Genomic DNA, 20,096 nt, shown 5'->3' on the forward strand with positions numbered 1-20,096 from the left:
TCATCTTTTTCACCCATCTGCACATTCCTTATGGCTTTGACTCCTTATTCATTAACCATAAACCAGTCTGTACCAAGTTCTACTGGATGAGAAATCACAAGGTGATGCATATCACAGATGTGAGGCTATGTAATGTCAATTTACCTGTTGTCCATAAAGAGGCAATTCATTTTTCAGTTGCAGCTTTTTCTCAATGTCATGTGAAGGAGTTACTCTGCCATCACAGATATCTTCATTTTCATCTGGTCTGGACCAAGAGCTTCTGTGACTCTTCTTCAGTGTGACTTGAGGTCTGAACATGCAATAACAGAAGTTCAGTTCAACTCACCAAAAATTAAATATACAAGCTGCATGATTGTTTATAAATTTTATATTAGATATTATTTTACTGATCATATTTTTATTCTTAACACAATATCATTTTGTAAGACAAAGAATGCAGATACACGATGGATCAAATTACACTGCATGCATGCAGGGCAAAGTAAGAATCAGTAAGAATATGGTATCAGGAGCCATTAGTATTATTATAAGAACAGTTATGTGCTTTCTTTCGTCTTGCATGGCTATTCAGCAAATTACAAAGCACACACATGCAAAGCTATATACAGATATACTGCTGTAAAAAAGGATTTGTCCCTCGCTTGATTTCTTCTAGATTTTGCAAATTTGTCACATTCAAAAGATCTAAGATCATCCAACTAATTTTAATATAAGATAAAGACAACATGAGTACATACAACATACAGCTTTTAAATCATTGTTACAGTTATTAAAGATAAACCTATATTGAGACAATGTAAATGCCCCTAAACCTAATAACTGGTTTGGCCAGCCTTGGCAGTAACAACTCCAATCATGCGATGAGTCTTTTATGTTTATATCTAGGAATTTTGGTCCCCTCTACTTTGCTACACTGGAGGGTTTTCGAGCATGAACTACTTGTTTAAGGTCTTGCCACCACATCCCAATGGCATTTAAGTCAGGACTTTCACTTGGCCACTCAAAACATTAATTTTATTTTTTATGAGCCATTCAGAGGTGGACTTGCTTGTGTGCTTCGGATGATTGTCCTGCTGCATTTACCAACTGTGCTTGAGCTTTAAGTCATAAACTGATGGCCAGACATTCTCCTTCGGGATTTTCTGATACAGAGCAGAATTTAAGGTTCCATTAATTATGACAAGTTGTCATATTGATAATTATGACAAGATCCTGTAGAAGTAAAGCAGCCCCAGACCATCACATTCATGTTTGACTGTTGGTATTAAGTTCTTATGGTGGAATGCTGTGTTAGCTTTACATGAGATGTAATGGGACCCATGTCTTCCAAAACATTCCACCTTTGACTCAACTGAATATTATCATCTGAGATGTTTTTGGCAAATGTGAGATGAGCCTTTGTGTTCTTTTTGGCCAGCAGCAGTTTGCATCTTGCAACTTTTCCATGAATGCAAATTGCCCTGTGTCTTTCTTGTTGTGGAATCATTTACATTGACCTAAAATGAGGCAAGTGAGACCTGCAGTTCTTTAGGTTTTTGTCTGGATTATTTTGTGAGCTCCAGGATGAGTTGATGAGCTCTTGGTGAAATTTTGGTCTCAGGGCCTTAGCAATGGCTCTGTAATCTTTTTCACACTAAAAGATCTCAATGACTTTGTTTTGCATCTGTGCTGCATTTTGTGACCTTATATTCTGCTTCACATTGCCAGACAGGTTATATTTAAGTGATGCTTAGATTCAACAGGTCTGGCAGCAATTATGCCTGGGTGTGGTCAGTGAAATTGAACCAATTAACCAGTAACCAATTGAATCTGGTTAACTGGTGGTTTAAAGGGGCAGTTACTTTTCTGTACAAATGACCAGGTAGTGTCCAACAGCATTTCTTCCTTTAGTAATATAAATCATTATTTTAAACAGCATAATGTATTTACTTGGGTTATTTTTGTCTAATATTAAAATTAGTGTGATGATTTAAAACATTAAAGCGTGGCAATGTTCAAAATGGGGATGAGGCAAATCCTTTATTTAAAGCAGGGTGTGTGCGTGTAGTCTTCCCCTCACAGAGTATCTAGATATCAGGAGGCCATTGCAGACAAAAAAGAGACTGGTCATCTGAGTAAGGTTTTATGGATTGATGAGTCGATGTTTGTATTTGGTTTATTTCTAAAACTGAACTTTGGAAGTTTTTACCAGAAGTATGGAAAACATTCCCTAGAGGTTTCTTTGAACAACTATCTCTTGAAAAGAATGAAATCTTTAAAAGGCAGGGAATACACACTAAATATTTGTAATGGTTGGGAGTGAGGAGGCGGACGCATATGCAGAGATAAGTGACGTCAGCCAAGACAGATTGATTGGGGGGCAGACATGACAGACAAACCAGAATCAAACATACAAACAGTACATCCAATCACCAGACAGGGGAAAACACAGGGCTTAAATACATAAGGGCAAACGAGGGACAGGTGGAAACACAGGTAGAGACAATCAGGGGTGGAGTCACCAAACAAGGGGGCTGGACTACAAGACCAAAACAAAGAACACGCGGGCTAAACCACAACACATGGACAGGACTGGGAGGGGCCAATCGTGACAATGTTTGTGTGACAAAAACATTTTGACAGTTTGTTTATTTTTATTGACATTTTATTTATTTTATTTATGTTTTCTGCTTTTTTCCTGATGTTGAAATGCTGAAAACCTTAATGGCCATTCTGACTGTGAATTTAAATGAGTGAATGCTGGCCTCTGACCTTCAAACTTATTGTGCACTTTTCGCAATAATGAATTTTGCTATTTGCTTAAAGGAGAGGTTAGTCAGATTTATGTTTTGCTGCACAGCCAGAATCAGAAATCTCGAAGCTCTAGTATAACTTACAGTCAATAATTAAATTATAAGCTTACCTAGGAGCTCTCATGGGGAGTCCCATGGCATTGGTTGGAGGACTTGTTGGCAATGAGGGTAAAACAGAGCTGAGGAAGGCCACTGGGTTTTGTATAGGGCTAGATGTGGAGCCACTAGAAGTTGGAGAGGAGGCCTGTGGTGGTGACTGAGGCCGTAAAGCAAATACTGAATTTATCAGAGCAGGACATACTAGAGGGGGTGATGCAACAAATGGAGGACTGCTTGGAGATTCTGGATGTCTTGTAGGGAAAACACGCAGGGATGGAGTAAGTTGATTGTTGGGTGAGGTAAGATTTGTGGTAGATCTGGGTAAATTTTGTGCGGCAGATGACAGAGTTGGTGAAGGACACATTCCTTGTGAGACAGTGTGGCTTGCAATGAATTCCTTAGGCCTAGTGTAACTGAAACTCTGCAAAAAGTTGGCATTTGAGATTGAAGTGATGCAGATTGGTGGAGTCTGTGTAATGGAGACAGGAGGTGTAGATAAAGGTGTATTTTTTAACAAATGAGAGGAAGTGACATTATTAAGCGGCACTGTGGTTGAATTTTGGGAATTTGTGCCTTGGACCAATGTTGGTTCCATGACTTGTTGATTGACTGAGGTGCTGTTTAACTTGGTTCTACTAGAATTTATTAATGCAGAATGCATGTCTACTTGAGTAATGGGGATTGATTTAATCTGTGTGGCAGGAGCAATGTTCATTTGAGACATGGGGGAGGAATGAATGGGTGGAATCATATTTATTTTGGATGTTGGGCCAGTATTTAGCTGGACTGTTGGAGACACATTTACCTGGGGAAAAGATGTAGCCAAACTTGTTACTGGCTGAGACACTGATACACTAAGAGCTGTTGTAAGCTGAGCCAGGGGATTAGCAGACATCACATTTAAATGTGTAATGGGCAATACTGGAGCCAAACTGAGTGAGGGCCTTGCCTCCATGTTAAGTTCAGGTGTTAGGGCAGCAGGACCTAAAATCATATGTGGCATTTGTGTTGAAAGACCAACATTTGTAGGGACGGTGTTTAGAGCAATATTCTGTTGAGATGTGGCAGGGTTATTGAGGACAACTGTAAGAGATGGGTTGATCTCTGGCAAAAGAATACGATCAGTCTGGTTTGCAGAGGCCATATTCAGTGGTGAAATGGGCTCAGTTTTAAACGATGGAGCAGGAATGTTGCTCACTAAAGAAATGGGTGAGGGGTTTATCTGTGGCAGTGGACCAGTATTTAAAAAGGATGAAGGGGATTGTTTTAGTGGTGATGTCACTGGATCTGAAGAAGTGAGAACCTGTTGATTGCACTGATTAAGACTTTCCTCGTCTGACTCTGACTGCTCTAGGTTCTGAGTATCACCCTCCTGCTGCTGCTCCAAAAGTACTTGTTTGTGAAGAATCTGAAGTTGCAGTGGATTACTTTCAAACAAAAGGGAAAAAACAAACACCAAAAAAATAGTAAATCAAAATTGAAAATCTGATGCCCAGACTTAAATGTAAAAAATGTTTTCTGAGATGGATCTTCTGATGCGTTGTAATAAAAAGTGTAAATAATACTTACAGTTTTGGTTTAGCCAGCACTGGCGGAGGATCTTTATTGGGTGTAATGTATTCATTGCTGTTTGAATTCTCTTCATCCTCTGGAAGTTTAAAGGTTACCCTGCGACCTACTCGAGAGCTGGACTGTGGCTCACTGTGGCTTTCTAGCACTTTCTTTGATTTAGTCTTCAGGCAGGACGCAAGGGGATCTGGAATGATTACACATGATAGTCCCTAGAGATTAGTGAAGGTGCAATTATGTCAAGACAGATTTGGTGTCATGTTTCTAGCCTAGAAAGGTTCTGTCCTGGTATATCCCCATAAAATTGAGACTATAGATGGATCTTCAAGGGTTCTTGAAGATATAGTTTTTCAAGCCTCTCAGCATGACATCCTTTCAAGCTTCATCACACTACACCTCCATACTGTCTAGTTTATTAAACCAAGTTTAGAAGTAGCTAAAGCATATTCTTAAAAAATATAGTCATTCAAGGGTACTTTAATACAGAAAATGGTTCTATAAAGGGCTGTGAACTCTCAAAGAACCCTTTGCCTGATTAAAGTGTTCTTTGCACCATAAAAGAGTTCTTCAGACTGATGGAGAATTTGCTGTAGATGGTTTTATATAGCACTTTTTTGATAAGGGTTCTACATAGCACCAAAATGGGTTCTTCTATTGTTAGAAGAACCCTCTTTGGTGTGCTGAAGCTGAGGAGTTAGGACTAAATTTGAAAGCATTTTATGCTGAGTGACTAATTTTGAGTTAACGCAAACCAGACGATTCAGGGGCACTGGCAAAACAAAGCATATATTAGTTTTATTCATTTATTTTTTATAGAGCAGCCTTTAGCTTACATTTTGAAGTTATTGTGAAGTGGTCTGGGTCATGGTGACAGGGTTCTGTTGATAAAGTGCTTAACATTTTATTGTGGTTGCTGTTATCACCATTGCCTGTAGATGTACAGAAAAATATAAATGCATACAGTTCAGTATAAGCATACGATATTATGAAATGGTCATGCAATAAAAATTATATGTTATCAAATTACCATAAACACACAGCTTTTAAGAAGTACAGTGTCCTGCTGAATGATTTGCAATCTTGGTAAAGATGTGCAATTAAAAGCTGTAATTTTTTCCCCTAAAACTACATCTTACAGTTATTGGCATCCCTTGAAATCAAAGTGAAAAAATCTAACTGACACTGAAATTGTCATCCACAATTTACTACTCAACAAACTGAGCCTTTATATTTTGTATAAATGAATAATGTTTAAAGCATTTATTCAGCATTATAAGAGCGTATTCTCTAATGTTATACTGGCAGTGGGAGGCTGCATAAAGTCAGGAATTTCAAAAACTCACATGCATTTTAAAGAAAAAAGTTACTTATTACCTTTCACCATCAACACAGCAACACTCGAAACTGTGCCATATTTATTGCTCGCTGTGCAAGTAAAGGTTCCAGAATCTTCAAGGAAGACTTCGGCAATAACCAAAGTACATATATTCTCTAAAATCACCAAACAACAGAAGAGACACATTATTGGTGTATGTGTTAGGACTGTCAAAATAAAATTTGTCCAATAAAAAAAAAAATATTTCAATGTAGAAAATGTAATTCCCAGTGTTTTAATCTACATATGCTGCAGCTTCTATAGTCCAGGCCCATTAGATGTTAACATTAATACACATGATGGCTTTGAAACGGAGGGTCTGGGCATTGTGCACCCCACAGAAGGTGCCCATCATTTTCTTTCATTTACATGCATTAACAAACACAGTTATACTTCTCTGGGTATTTATGGAGAGACTGACACAATCTGCTCATATCCTGCTCACATTCTTGATCACCTGAAGATTACTCTTGTGTTTTTCCTCACCTCTAATTATGGTCATTGCATTGTGGTCACTAAAAATGTGCTTTTCAGCACAGTTTTTAACACTTTTTACTGAGGTACTGTTTTTATGAGGTATTTCCCTTCTAAATGCACACGTTACTCTCTGTTTCTATTAAAACACTAGTGCATTAAAAAGTCTTTGTGACTGAAGCTCTTGCCATCTGGGTCGTATCCTCTTCCTCTTTCGATCTTCTTCTAAAATTGAAGTCAACGGTCAAATGGGCCTGCTTAGCATTTTACACATGCCACAGAGTATGGCAAAATGTTAACGGGTTAATTGTCTACTGGACAATACTATGCAAAAGTCTTAGGGAGCCATGAAAATTGTGTAAAAGTGTACTTTGGAGGTAAGTGCATTTCTGCCCATAGTAACTGTATATAATATAAGGATTAATACAAATAAACATCTTCTTCTTCTTTCGGCTGCTCCCTTTAGGGGTCGCCACAGCGGATCATCTGCCTCCATCTTGCCCTATCCACTGCTTCCTCTACTTTCACACCAACCATCTCCATGTCCACCTTCACTACATCCATAAACCTTCTCTGAGGTCTACCTCTTCTCCTTCTGCCCGGCAGCTCCATCTCCAACATTCTTTGCCCAATATATCCACTATTCCTCCTCAACACATGTCCAAACCATCTCAACCTGGCCTCTCTGGCTTTATCTCCAAACTGCTGGATGGTTGACTCAAGATATTTGAAGTCATCCACCTTTACGACCTCTACTCCTTGCATCTTCACCTTTCCACCTGCCTCCTTCTCATTCACACACATGTATTCCGTCTTGTCTCTACTGACCTTCATTCCTCTCCTCTCCAGTGCAAACCTCCACCTCTCCAGATTCTCTTCCACCTGCTCTCTACTCTCACCACAGATTACAATGTCATCTGCAAACATTATGGTCCATGGAGCCTCCTGCCTGACCTCATCTGTCAACCTGTCCATCACCAATGCAAACAAGAAGGGGCTCAAAGCTGATCCCTGATGTAACCCCACCTTCACCTTGAAACCATTTGTCACTCCAACTGCACACCTCACCACTGTCTCACTATCCTCATACATGTCCTGCACCACCCTAACATACTTTTCAGCTACACCTGACTTCCTCATACAGTACCACAGTTCCTCTCTTGGCACCCTATCATCTGCCTTCTCTAGATCCACAAAGACACAATGCAGCTCCTTCTGACCTTCTCTGTACTTCTCTACCAATAATCTCAACGCAAAAATTGCATCTGTGGTTCTCTTTCTGGGCATGAAACCAAACTGCTGCTCACTGATCTGAACCTCTCGCCTTAGCCTTGCTTCAACAACTCTTTCCCATACCTTCATGGCGTGGCTCATCAACTTTATACCTCTGCAGTTACTGCAGCTCTGCACATCACCCTTGTTCTTAAAAATGGGGACCAGTACGCTGCTTCTCCACTCATCAGGCATCCTCTCACTCTCCAGGATTTTGTTAAACAACCTGGTTAAAAAGTCCACTGCCTTCTTTCATAAACATCTCCATACCTCCACAGTTCTGTCATCTGGACCAACTGCCTTTCCATTCTTCATCCTTTTTAAAGCTGCCCTCACTTCCATCTTACTAATTCTCTGCACTTCCTGATCCACTATCTCTCCCCCCGTTGTCCTCCTCTCTCTCTCGTTTTCCTCATTCATTAGTTCTTCGAGGTACTCCTTCCATCTACTCAACACTCTCTGTTCACTCACTAGTACATTTCCCTCTCTATCCTTTATCAGCCTAACCTGCTGTACATCCTTTCCAGCTCTATCTCTCTGTTTAGCCAATCGATACAAGTCCTTTACTCCTTCTTTACTGTCCAGCCTCTCATACAGCTCATCATAGGCCTGAGCCTTTGCCTTTGCCACCATTCTTTTCGCTATGCGACTAGCCTCACAGCACTCCTGCCTACTTCCTTCATCTATCTGGTTATCCCACTTTTTCTTAGCTGCCTTCTTCTTCTGAATACTCTCCTGGACTTCCTCATTCCACCACCCACTTTCCTTGTCTTCTTTCCTCTGACCAGACGAAACACCCAATACATTCCTGCCAGTTTCTCTCACCACCTTAGCTGTAGTTTCCCAGTCCTCAGGCAGCTCCTCACTGCCCCCAAGTGCCTGTTGCAATTTTTCCCTGAACTGCCTGCAACCGTCCTCCTCCTTCAGCTTCCACCATCTAATCTTTGGCTCTGTCTTCACTCTCTTCCTCTTCTTTGTTTCTAATCTCATTCTACAGACAACCACCCTATGCTGCCTTGCTACACTTTCCCCTGGCACCACTTTACAATCTCCAGTCTCCTTTAGGTGGCATCTCCTGCTAAGGATATAATCCACCTGTGTGCACCTCCCTCCACTCTTGTATGTCACCCTGTGTTCTTCCCTCTTCTGAAAATACGTGTTCACCACAGCCATTTCCGTTCTCTCTGCAAAATCTACAACCACCTGACCTTCCGCATTTCTGTCTTTCAGACCATACATACCCAGCACCTCTTCATCCCCTCTGTTCCCTTCACCAACATGTCCATTGAAGTCTGCACCAATCATTAATCTCTCCTCTCTAGGGACACCATCTACCACTTCATCCATCTTACTCCAAAATTCCGCTTTCTCCTCTAACTGACAACCAACCTGTGGTGCATATGAACTGACCACATTCAAAATCACACCATCAACCTCCAACTTCAGGCTCATGATCCTATCTGACACTCTCTTTACATCCAGAACACTTTTCCCAAGCTGTTCCTTTAGGATTATCCCTACTCCATTTCTCTTCCTCTCTACACCATGATAGAACAGTTTGAATCCACCTCCAATGTTCCTGGCCTTGCTTCCTTTCCATCTGGTCTCCTGGACACACAGAATATCTACCTTCCTTCTCTCCATCATGTCTGCAAGCTCTCTGCCTTTACCAGTCATTGTCCCTATGTTCAGAGTCCCTACTCTAACCTCCACACTCCTGCCTTTCCTTCTCTCTCGCTGCCGTCTAACCCGCCTTCCTCCTCTCCTCTTTGATGGTCTTCAACCTACAGTAGTCCAATTTCCACCGGCACCTTGCTGGTCAACAGCACCGGAGACGGTCGTTGTTAACCCGGGCCTCGACCGATCCAGTATGGCAATCATATTTGTGATCCGCATGATAGTAGGCTGGTTTATGAATACAAATAAACATAAATACAATAAAACGTTATTAATATCTTGGTTTGAAGAATATAGCTAAAAGAACATGCTTTTGGTCATTAGTTAGCATTTGGGTTGGTGGTGTAAACCAATTCTGGGTTTTTATCTTTTTTAACTCATCACTTGGCTTACTACATCCCCTTGCCCTTTCCTTATTTAAAGTGCTAAGTTGCCAAATAACACAGGCTGGGTTCATCCCAGCATTTTTTAGAGTGTAGGCAGTAACTAACTACTAAAGGGACAGGGGAACACAGTGGAATGGGCCTGTGGCGACCAGCCAGCCAAGTTATTTTTATTGTGCTCCTTCTAGGCTGGGACTGTTGGGAGAACCAGAAGATTCATCCAGGCCAGTTGCTGAAAAGATGAACAAAACTAGAGCACAGCATAGCTACATCAAGATGTCAACAGACTCCCATTCCCAACTCTCTGCCCCTAATCTCCTAATACTATCTGATAAGCTAGCTTAGTTAGTCACCTATCCTACATCATTGTGGTTTGTGTTCACAACTTTGCCAAATGGGTAAGAAGATGAGAGAAAGATGGTGCTAAGATGAGAGATTGTGCTCAGAATAACTAATTCAGCAAGACAGCAACCGGTATTTAACCTTCCCTACTCAACTGATCTCACTAGATAACTGTTACTGTTTAGGCTGTTTCCCTCCATCTTGACATATTAAATCAAACCAGCACCAACCAAGATGATTTTCATTGACTTTCATTGTAGCTAACCAGTTCCTTTAAAGATGGCACGGTTGGCATTCGCTTCCAAAAATAGCATCATCCATTACATTAATACAGTTGTTCTTCTGGTGGTATTGAAGAAATCTATGCGATGGGTGGAGTGCAGCAAGAAGTCTTGGTGTGAGTCTGGACGGCCAGTTATCGTTCTCGGCTCACATCGTGAACCTGACTCGGTCATGCAGGTTTCTCCTGTACAACATCCGTAGGATCCGACCCTTCCTCACCCGAGAGGTCACCAGGTGCTAGTGCAGTCTCTGCTCATCTCAAGGCTTGACTACTGCGACTCGCTCTTGGCTGGTCTTCCCATGCGGCCATCAAGCCTCTGCAGCTCATCCTGAATGCAGCAGCACGGCTCGTCTTCAATCTGCCCAAGGTCAGCCACGTCACCCCACTGCTGCGCTCCCTTCACTGGCTTCCTGTAGCTGCATCAGATTTAACCCTAATGCTGGCCTACAAAGCCAGAAATGGACCAGCCCCTACCGACTTAATGGCAATGGTGAAAGCTTCGAGTATAGCTTGAATTGAAAAGGGCCTTCCCCAAACTCTTCCCACAACGTTAGAAGTATACAATTGTCCAAAATGTCTTGGTACACTGAAGCATTAAAAGTTCCTTCCACTGGAATTAAGGGATCTAGGCCAACCACTGAAAGTGCATAGTACTATCCCTCCACCACCAAACTTTACTGTTGGCACAATGCAGTCAGGCAGGCAATGTACTCTTAGCATTCACCAAAACCAGACTCGTCCATCAGACTACCAGATAGAGAAGCGTGATTCATCACTCCACAGAATATGTTTCCACTGCTTCATAGTCCAGTGTCGGCATCCTTTAAACTGCTCCATCTGACGCTAGGCATTGCGCTTGGTGATGTCAGGCTGGCACGCAGCTGCTTGGCCATAGAAACCCATGCTATCAAGCTGCTGGTATATAGTTTTTGTCTTCATTTTAATGCCAGAGGATGTTTGGAACTCTGCAGTTATAAAGTCAGCAGAGCATTGGCGACTTTATGCACTGTGGACCTCAGCATTCACTGACCCTGCTCTGAGTAGCTGTGGTTCCTTAACGCTTCCACTATTAAAAAATAACTCACAATCGATCATGGAATGATCTATGAGGGAAGACTTTTTATGAACTGACTTGTTGCAACAGTGGAATCCTATTACAGAACCACACTTGAATTCAGTGAGCTCTTTAGAATGACTAGGCAGACTGCATGGCTACATGCTTGATTTTGTACACCTGTTGCAATGGGACTGAATAAACACCTGAAGTAAATGATTGAGAAGTGTGTCCCAGTACATTTGTCCATATAGAGTATTTCAGTTCATACTGTATCACTGTATCAATGCCCTAAAAAGACTGCTATTGCTAACAGCTTGCTAACATTAATCACTAAGCTAATGGCTAGTTTGGACAGTAGAACTACTGATCGCCTGGTGTAGCATTAAAGACACATTACCCTTTTTCTGTTGACATTAAAATCATTCGGTCTGAGAGAGATTAACACACTTTTATGGCATATATAAAGACAATATATGGACATATTTGTTCATGCATTTAAAATACATCCATCCATCCATCCATCCATTATTTTCCGCTTCTCCTGGGGTCACAGGGGCAGCATCCTAAGCAATGAGGCCCAGAGACCTCCCTTTCCCCAACCATTTCCACTAGCTCTCCAAGGGGGATTCCGAGGCGCTCCCAGGCCAGCTGGGCGATATAGTCACGCCAGCATGTCTCGGATTTAGAGGTACTGATTCTCATCCCGGCCGCTTCATACTCGGCTGCAAACCGATCCAACGAGAGATGAAGTGCACAGCCTGATGTTCCCAATAGGACCACATCATCTGCAAACAGCAGTGATGTGACCCTGAGGTCACCAAACCAGACACCCTCCATCCCTTGACTGCACCTAGAAATTCTATCCATAAAAATTATGAATAGAATCAGTGACAAAGGGCAGCCCTGACGGAGTCCAACTCGGAGTCCACTGGGAACGAGTCTGACTTACTGCCGGCCATGCGAACCAAACTCCAGCTTTGTTTGTACAGGGCCTGATTGGCTCGTAGCAAAGAGCCATGTACCCCGTACTCCCGAAGCACCTCCCACAGAATACCCCGGGGAACACAGTCCAATGCCTTCTCCAGATCCACAAAGCACATGTGGACTGGTTGGGCAAACTCCCATGAAGCCTCCAGAATCCTGGAGAGGGTGAAGAGTTGGTCCAGTGTTCCACGACCCGGGCGGAACCCGCACTGCTCCTCCTGAATCCGAGGTTCAACTATGAGCCGGACTCTCTTCTCCAGTACCCCTGCATAGACCTTACCAGGGAGGCTGAGGAGTGTGATTCCCCTGTAGTTGGAACACACCCTCCTGTCCCTTTTTTTAAAAAGAGGCACCACCACCCCAGTCTGCCAGTCCAGTGGCACCGCCCCAGATGTCCACGCAATGTTGAAAAGGCGTGTCAGCCAAGACAGCCCCCCAACATCCAGAGCCTTGAGGAACAGGTCCCGGACAGGTTTTTTCAGAACAGGCCTCGCCAGGGTCCACCAAAGAAGTTGAGCCCACATGTTCAGCGTCATATGCAGGGGTTGGCTTCAAAAAATAAATGCATGAGTGCTGCCAGCATTGCTACAGAGAATGAAGAAGTGGGAGGTCAGCCTGTCAGTGCTCAGACCATACGCCACACAATGCATCAACTCGGTCTGCATGGCCGTCGTCCCAGAAGGAAGCTTCTTCTGAAGCTGATGCACAAGAAAGCCAGGAAACAGTTTGCTGAAGACAAGCAGTCCAAGAACATGGATTACTGGAACCATGTCCTGTGGTCACGATCTCCTCCCTTCAGAAATTGCTCCGCACAGCAGTTTTCCAACACGATAACGACCCCAAACACACCTCCAAGATGACAACTGCCCGCTGAAGGTAAAGGTGATGGACTGGCCAAGTACATCTCCAGACCTAAACCCAACTGAGCACCTGTGGGGCATCCTCAATCGGAAGGAGGAGGAGCGCAAGGTGTCTAAAATCCACCAGCTCCGTGACGTCATCATGAAGGAGTGGAAGAGGATTCCAGCAGCAGCCTGTGCAGCTCTGGTGAATTCCAAGCCCAAGAGGGTTCCGGCAGTGCTAGATAATAATGGTGGTCACACAGAATATGGACACTCTGAGCACAATCTGGACACGTTCACTGTGAGGTGGACTCACTTGTGCTGCCAGCTGTTTAGACATTAATGTCTGTGTGTTGTTCTTTTCAGAGGACAGTAAATCTGCACTGCTATACAAGCTGACCACTTTAACTTATATCCAAGATTAGTTTGTATAGTGTCGTCCCATCAAAAGATAAAATAACATATTTGCAGAAATGCCTGCCTTCTGCCCGATGACTGCTGGGATAGGCTCCAGCACCCCCCATGACCCTGAAGGAGAGGCGGCATAGAAAATTGTGTGTGAGTGTGTGTGTGTGTGTGTGTGTGTGTGTGTGTGTGAGAGATAGTGTGTGTATTTGCAGAAATGTGAGGAGTGTACTCACTCTTGTGAGATACTGTATATATAAATATATATAAAGAATGAGTGAATGTTCCTTGTACAGTGAAGAGAGTTTTATAAAACAAAGATATTGTGTGTTTAATTTGATTGTATTAGGTATTTATAGGGTTTTGAATGGTAATCTAGAGCGGTATAGTCCTGTTTCTGGAGAAGCACAACATGGCAAAAATGTATTTATAGTGTGAAAATAATAAGAATCTTAATCTACAAAATAAATGTGTATTATTTTGCTTTGTTGGTGCAGAAAAAAATGGATCAAATGCAGTATTTCATAAAGCAGGATTTCTGAATGAACCAGGTAACTGGCCAAATGTTAAGAATTATTGTTCAATAGGAATATCCATCAACTCTTTAACTCTTAAAAAGCCTTGGTTTTCACCTTAAGTTATCTAGGTAAACTGCAAAGTTCTGCTTTGATCACGCATTTATGCACATCAAATGTAAGTCAAGTGTGTCCATTATAACTCAAAATAAAGCTTACATGTGTTGATTTTGATCAAGGACGGTAATACGAGATTGTTTTTGTTAAAATATGAATTTATACTAGCAGAATTTTAAGAGAATAAACTGCAGGCTGTGTAGGCTGTTGGATGGCAACAGTTAGGGGCAGTCATGGGCTGGACATTAGGGAACTGGCACTGTGACCGGAGCCAGTTCCCAGTGCCGTATCACTTAACGTAACTTGTTGGAAATGACTAAAAAAACATATGTCCCTGTTTGCTGTCTACAATATGCATCCATTTTATATATGAAATTGTAGTAATTACAACATCATAATGATTATTTTAATTTCTGAGCTGAATTATGTCTAAATTGCATTTTTCATCACACAGCAACAATATACAACCTGTATATATTCTGTATGTTGCTTGTATAATTTATGTATAAATTATATGTAAATTGTCTTTATATAATTTAGCATATATAATCTGAATATAATTGTATTCTGTGTATATTATGTATATTGAATTGGCCATTGAATCTGATTCTGATTCTGGTTATTCTGATTTTCCATCAGTCATATCAATAGGGTATTGACCACCAATGAACGTCAGCTGGAAAAACAACTTGCACAGTCACAATCCTAAATGATTTCCTGAAAGCATTACTAAGAAAAAGTTTAAACCAGACTTCTGCCAAGCCATGTACAAAATTCAAAGTCCAAACTCAAGTTCCTCCTTGAAGAAAGTCTCTTATACTTGGGTGAATTAAAACTTATAGAGATACCTCATCCATGGAACTTTTAAGTGTGGCAAAGATGGGTCTTGCACCTTCCTGTAGTGATGACCTCTAGTTGAGGTAAAGTGCAAAGAGTTTAAACCAAAACAAAATTAATGAGAAGAACAAAATGAGCACAATTTAAACTCCAGGAAGCCTCAAGGTCTCAAGTGACCACCACATCTTTCTACAACAACAATCTGTCACACTATTCAACCCATCGATTGCTTGGACGCTGATAATGGTCAACATGTTCCATACATGACTATGTGACCCTTAGAGCCTTACATTTCCAAAGAAGTTTGTTGCACAAGGGCTTTTAATGTCTATTTTAGCATTAGTAGTCCCAGACTTGTGCACAAATGACCGTTACAGGCCAATTTCAGCAAGTCCTTGTTGAGAACTATATCAAAGCTAATACTACTGGTAAAGGCACAATTGCTGAGCAGACAACAACATCTGCCCTGCCTGGTGAGATTTTTGTAGAGTGCTGCCTTTTTCACTGTGGCTGAGCAGCATCCTAACAAATTACCTGTGTGAGCTAGAAATTAAGCTGACCATGATATGATGCTCCCCTCAAGCTGTGTCGTTTCTGAACTTCATACTCCCAAGGAGATTCATGACAACTTACTTGCTTGAAACAAAAATGCTGACATTGTGAAATGCTGTATTGTCACTTCTCAGTCAGTCATTCAACCTACTAAATCAGATCAACAATTGACTTTGGTGATTTCCCTCCTCCAAATAAGCAGAAGGATAACCCAGAGCCTAAAAGCTTATCTTTTAATGTTTTCACCCAACATGACCTGGACATTTTGGGCACACATCTAAAGTAAAAAAACAATTTACCAATAGCGGTGAACTAGAAAAAAATGGAGATCTCCTTCTTTGCATCAATTATCATAAGATGTTGTTTCTCTTGAGGAAAGACAGCTGTGCAGAAGGGGGCATGGCTAAGCGTCGAATGCTGGACAGAGAAGCCGGTCTGCCTGAACCAGCAGGCTAAGAAGCCGATGTTCAGCTGTGCCTTGTTTCTGCCAGCCTACTTATAGTCATCTCTTCCTTCAGTAGGTGGCAGAGCCCAGAGAGAGGAGTCCAGTGAAGGCATGAGAGCTGAGCTGAGTAGAAATAAGTTGAACTAAGCTGAACTAGAAAAAGAGAAAAGAAAGGGCCGGAAAGTCCCAGCGAGCATCTTGTTTTACTTTGTGGGCTGAAAAACTGAACGTTTTTGCATTGTGTATAAGTGATAACAAAAGAAAGCTGTCTGTCTTCACACCTGCGCCCGGCGTCTCTCCTCCACCCACCGTTAAAGTTGCTACAACAGCAAATAATTTTTTTGAACAAATGAAGCATTTCACTTCTTCCCATCAGTAAGACTTGGCAGACTTATCATCAGACCTACTATCAGACTTATCAACTGACACAGTCAGTGTCTTATGCCACTGCCATCTCTTGAGTAAAGCTGATAACAACCTACTATCACCCTGGTAGAATCTCTTAATCTTCATGCCAGACATACAGAAATGATTCAAAACTGGGGTGTTCTATCATACCTACCTACAATGAGGTGGAACTCCATTGACATTAGAGCTAAGACCCCGTCAGTGGGCATATGGGGAAGAAACCATTCCTAGTGTCAGTCCTAACTCTGTGGAGCTTAAGTTAATGCTCAGAGTCTCTAAGGCCTACCCATCAGATGTGCCTCCTCAAGGATATGAGGCATATGGGTTTGGAGAGAACTCTTGACTTATTCAAATCAAGATTTGATTATCCTAAGATGGAGTGGATGTAGAGAAAAGTATCACGCTGCATCACTGTTTTAAGAAAAACAATGTGCCTAAAAATTAGTATTGAAAATATCCAAACAATCAAACAACAAAACAAGTTATTCTTTGGAGCTGGTATGTGTGGATTATTTATCCCTGGACTCTAACAGTCACAATACATCTTCATTATAACTATGTCATTTTACCAAGTATTCTGTTGCCATAACAACATAGCATTACAGGTTTTTAGATCATCTGCTTAGTAAACATTTCGATTCACAACTCAAACAGCTCTGTGCCCTAGCTGGTATCAACAAAGTGCACACAAGGCCCTATCACCCAAGGGGAAACCCCGTTCAGTGGTTTAAGCCCCTTCTTGGCATGTTTAGAATTTTAAGAGAACAGGAGAAAAATTACTGGTGTGGCTATGCAAAGCCATTAATTAACCCATGCCTATAACTGCACCAAGAATAAGGTCAATGGATTTAGCCTGTATAAGTTGATCTTTGGATGCCAGTCTAGGCTACCAGTGGACGTCACATTTTGACAAGGCGGTAAAGAAGTCAACACTGGAGGAAAGTAGTCACAAAATGTGTGGTTGTAAAACAAACACAAGATAAGTGGCAATTAACTGTGTCCAAAATTGTGGAAAAAAATGCCTACCGGTGTAGACAGTTCAGCTTATGAATGGGTATGGTCCCACCCGAAGCCCACATAGTCTTACTCCATTGCAGTGACATATTTAAAGCAAAGTAAATTGAACAAGCTGAGCCAAAGGTCCACTTTGAGAGCCAGGTACGGTCAACTTCAGCTCCTTGAGGAGAATTCGGAATGTGAGGATGACTCACAGAGTTAAGGGGTGCAAACAAAGTATGGAGAGAAACAGTTGGGCAATTACAGTCTGTAATTGTAGAACCTCAAAGAGCACCTAGAGGGTAAGTGGAGCTGATAAAATGAACAAGACTAGGTACAAGGATGTGCTCCTAATGAAGTGCTTAGTCAGTGTGTGTGTGTGTGTGTGTGTGTGTGTGTGTATATATATTACTATATGTATATTCATACACATATTAATACATACACATACATAGTTGGAAGGCCCTCCCTTTACTCTCTTAACAGTCTCAGTTCTTTGTGGCATGGATTTCACAAAAAAAGGAAACATTCCTTTGACGTTCTTGTCTTGTTGACATGACTGTATCATGCACCTCCTGCAGATGTTTCAGGTGCACTTTCATGCTGCCAGTCTACCATTCTACCACATCCCAAAAGGTTTTATATCTGTTAACTGAGAAGGCCACTCAATTACATTTAAATCATTGTAATTTTATGAAACTGGCTTGAGATGACCTTTGCTTTGTGACATGGCGCATTATCATGCTGGAAGTAGCTATCAGAAGATGCACTGTAATAAATTTCACTGTAAAAAAATGTTAAACAAGTGGCAGCAGGGTTACCAGGAACTTATCATTAAATGAATGGTATCCTACTGATGTAAAACTGTACAGCTTAATAGCGTTTTATACAAATGCAGGATATAACTGTAATTTAGTATGTTAACAGCATAATACAGCTAGAGCTTAACAGTTAATTACGCACAGATATAGCTACAGATTTTTCTGTAATGATAATGTTTTTTTTTTTTTTTTTGTTTTTTTTTCTTTACTGCTTGCTAATCTTGCCAGAAACACAATGTGCATGAAAGGGTTCATAATTTCAGGGAACAGCTGACATGACAATTTAAATTATGTTACAAAAAAATGAGACAAAAGCAGAGAATATTCAAGAAAATGTGTTGCTTTATTCTAAATACAGTGATGATTCTACTTGCAAAACCTTTCCACATTTTTCACATTAGAAAATGTAATTTCAACAAAAAAAGCATTAAGCATGAATATAAACAGCATGTATATATATATATATATATATATATATATAAGAAGGTGGATTGGAAGAGATGTTTAGCTTGTTGTTTCTCCTTCAGTAAACAAGAACCAAGTGCAAGCTCCAGGAAATCACACTGCAACAATGGTGACGCACTATTAGAGGCATTTTGAGTAAATGTTCTAGTTAATTTGATTTATACATTTTTAAATAATACTGGACTGGACTAAACTATAAAAAAGCTTACAAGTTTCATCAGTCATGGTTCCGTGTGAAATGGGTGTGAATACCTAACCTCTGAATGAATTTCAGTGGCTCCTCTTTGATTCTGAAGATTGAAGCTTCATGTAGAAAACACAGAAGCAGGCCTGGTTAAGAAAGCTGGCTGTGTGCCCTTCAGGGTGGGGGAGTAGCTCAGTAGTGCTACGTTTTGTAGTTAGCAGCTAATTTTAGTAGCTAGTAGCTGTAGCGCCTACAGATTTTTGTGTAGCGATAATTTTTGCTACAATTTTGCTACAGGCTTCAGTCAATCCGTGCAAAATGAACCACAGATCACTGGGTTCACTGGGCTGGGGGCAACTGTGCAATCCTGACTGAGCCACGGACAGCTGGAGCAAATGGGCACTTACCCCTTACAGGCTGAGCTCAGGAGTCGCAACCAAAGCATTTTATATCGGTTTTAACCATCTTGGCTGTGAATAAGTAGACTCACTCTGCTCTGCTCGAAGCTTTAGGTCAGCCAGCCGCTTCTCTCGCTCCGCAGAAACTCTAACATGTAAAACGTCTCTGAACATCAAACTTTTTCTGAGACTGAAGTCAGATTCTCATTTACCAGTTTCTTGTTCGAATTATCCCGTTTCACCTTAAATGGTGTCTGAGGCGCCAGATTGTATGTTACTGCTGCAGGATTTAAGGTGGAATGAGAGAATTCGATCGAGAAGCTGACTTCACGACTTGGTGTTTGACAGTTTCTCGTTGCAGATTAAACACATCAGGGAACCAGCTGGAGTGATGATAAATTCAAGCAAGTCCATTTGTCTCCAAATTATTGATTTTCATCTTAAATCTGGTGACAGACAATTATGCCTAATTTTTCATATAAAATTTGATTTGTTCTCTGAGCGCTGTCACCGAATCATGGCCAGTCAATTTGCAAAGCTCTGCATTATTTTCTCCTCCCATCACCGCTTATTAATTGTTGCTGTCTGCAAATACTTCAGTAATCAGCGCCTGTGACATTAACTAGTGTAACTAGTGTCTGGACTCCAAGCTCCTCAGAAGTTTCTCAGGGTTTTATGAGATTCACACAGCGATGAAACGACACATCGAGCAGGGAGAAGTTCTCAGCTGTGGCCATAGACTGAACTGCCTTCTCTGTTTGTCTCTGTACGAGATGCTACACAGCCCAGAGAACCAGAGTA

At 41.4% G+C, this 20,096-nt stretch overlaps 1 protein-coding gene across 4 annotated transcripts in view; it reads right to left on the reverse strand.

The window, feature by feature from the left end:
- Positions 1-20,096, reverse strand: part of mypn (myopalladin) — a 97,163-nt gene that overhangs the window by 22,604 nt on the left and 54,463 nt on the right. For all 4 annotated transcript variants that reach the window (XM_017722822.2, XM_017722823.2, XM_017722821.2 and 1 more), the window contains exons 9-13: positions 5,838-5,954; positions 5,297-5,392; positions 4,464-4,650; positions 2,906-4,321; positions 145-292 (exon numbers count right to left, since the gene is read on the reverse strand). In XM_017722822.2, coding sequence (XP_017578311.2) covers positions 145-292; positions 2,906-4,321; positions 4,464-4,650; positions 5,297-5,392; positions 5,838-5,954 — 1,964 coding nt within the window. The remainder of the gene's footprint in view (positions 1-144; positions 293-2,905; positions 4,322-4,463; positions 4,651-5,296; positions 5,393-5,837; positions 5,955-20,096) is intronic.

The sequence above is a fragment of the Pygocentrus nattereri genome, chromosome 5 (assembly GCF_015220715.1).
Source record: "Pygocentrus nattereri isolate fPygNat1 chromosome 5, fPygNat1.pri, whole genome shotgun sequence".
Lineage (NCBI taxonomy): Eukaryota > Metazoa > Chordata > Actinopteri > Characiformes > Serrasalmidae > Pygocentrus > Pygocentrus nattereri.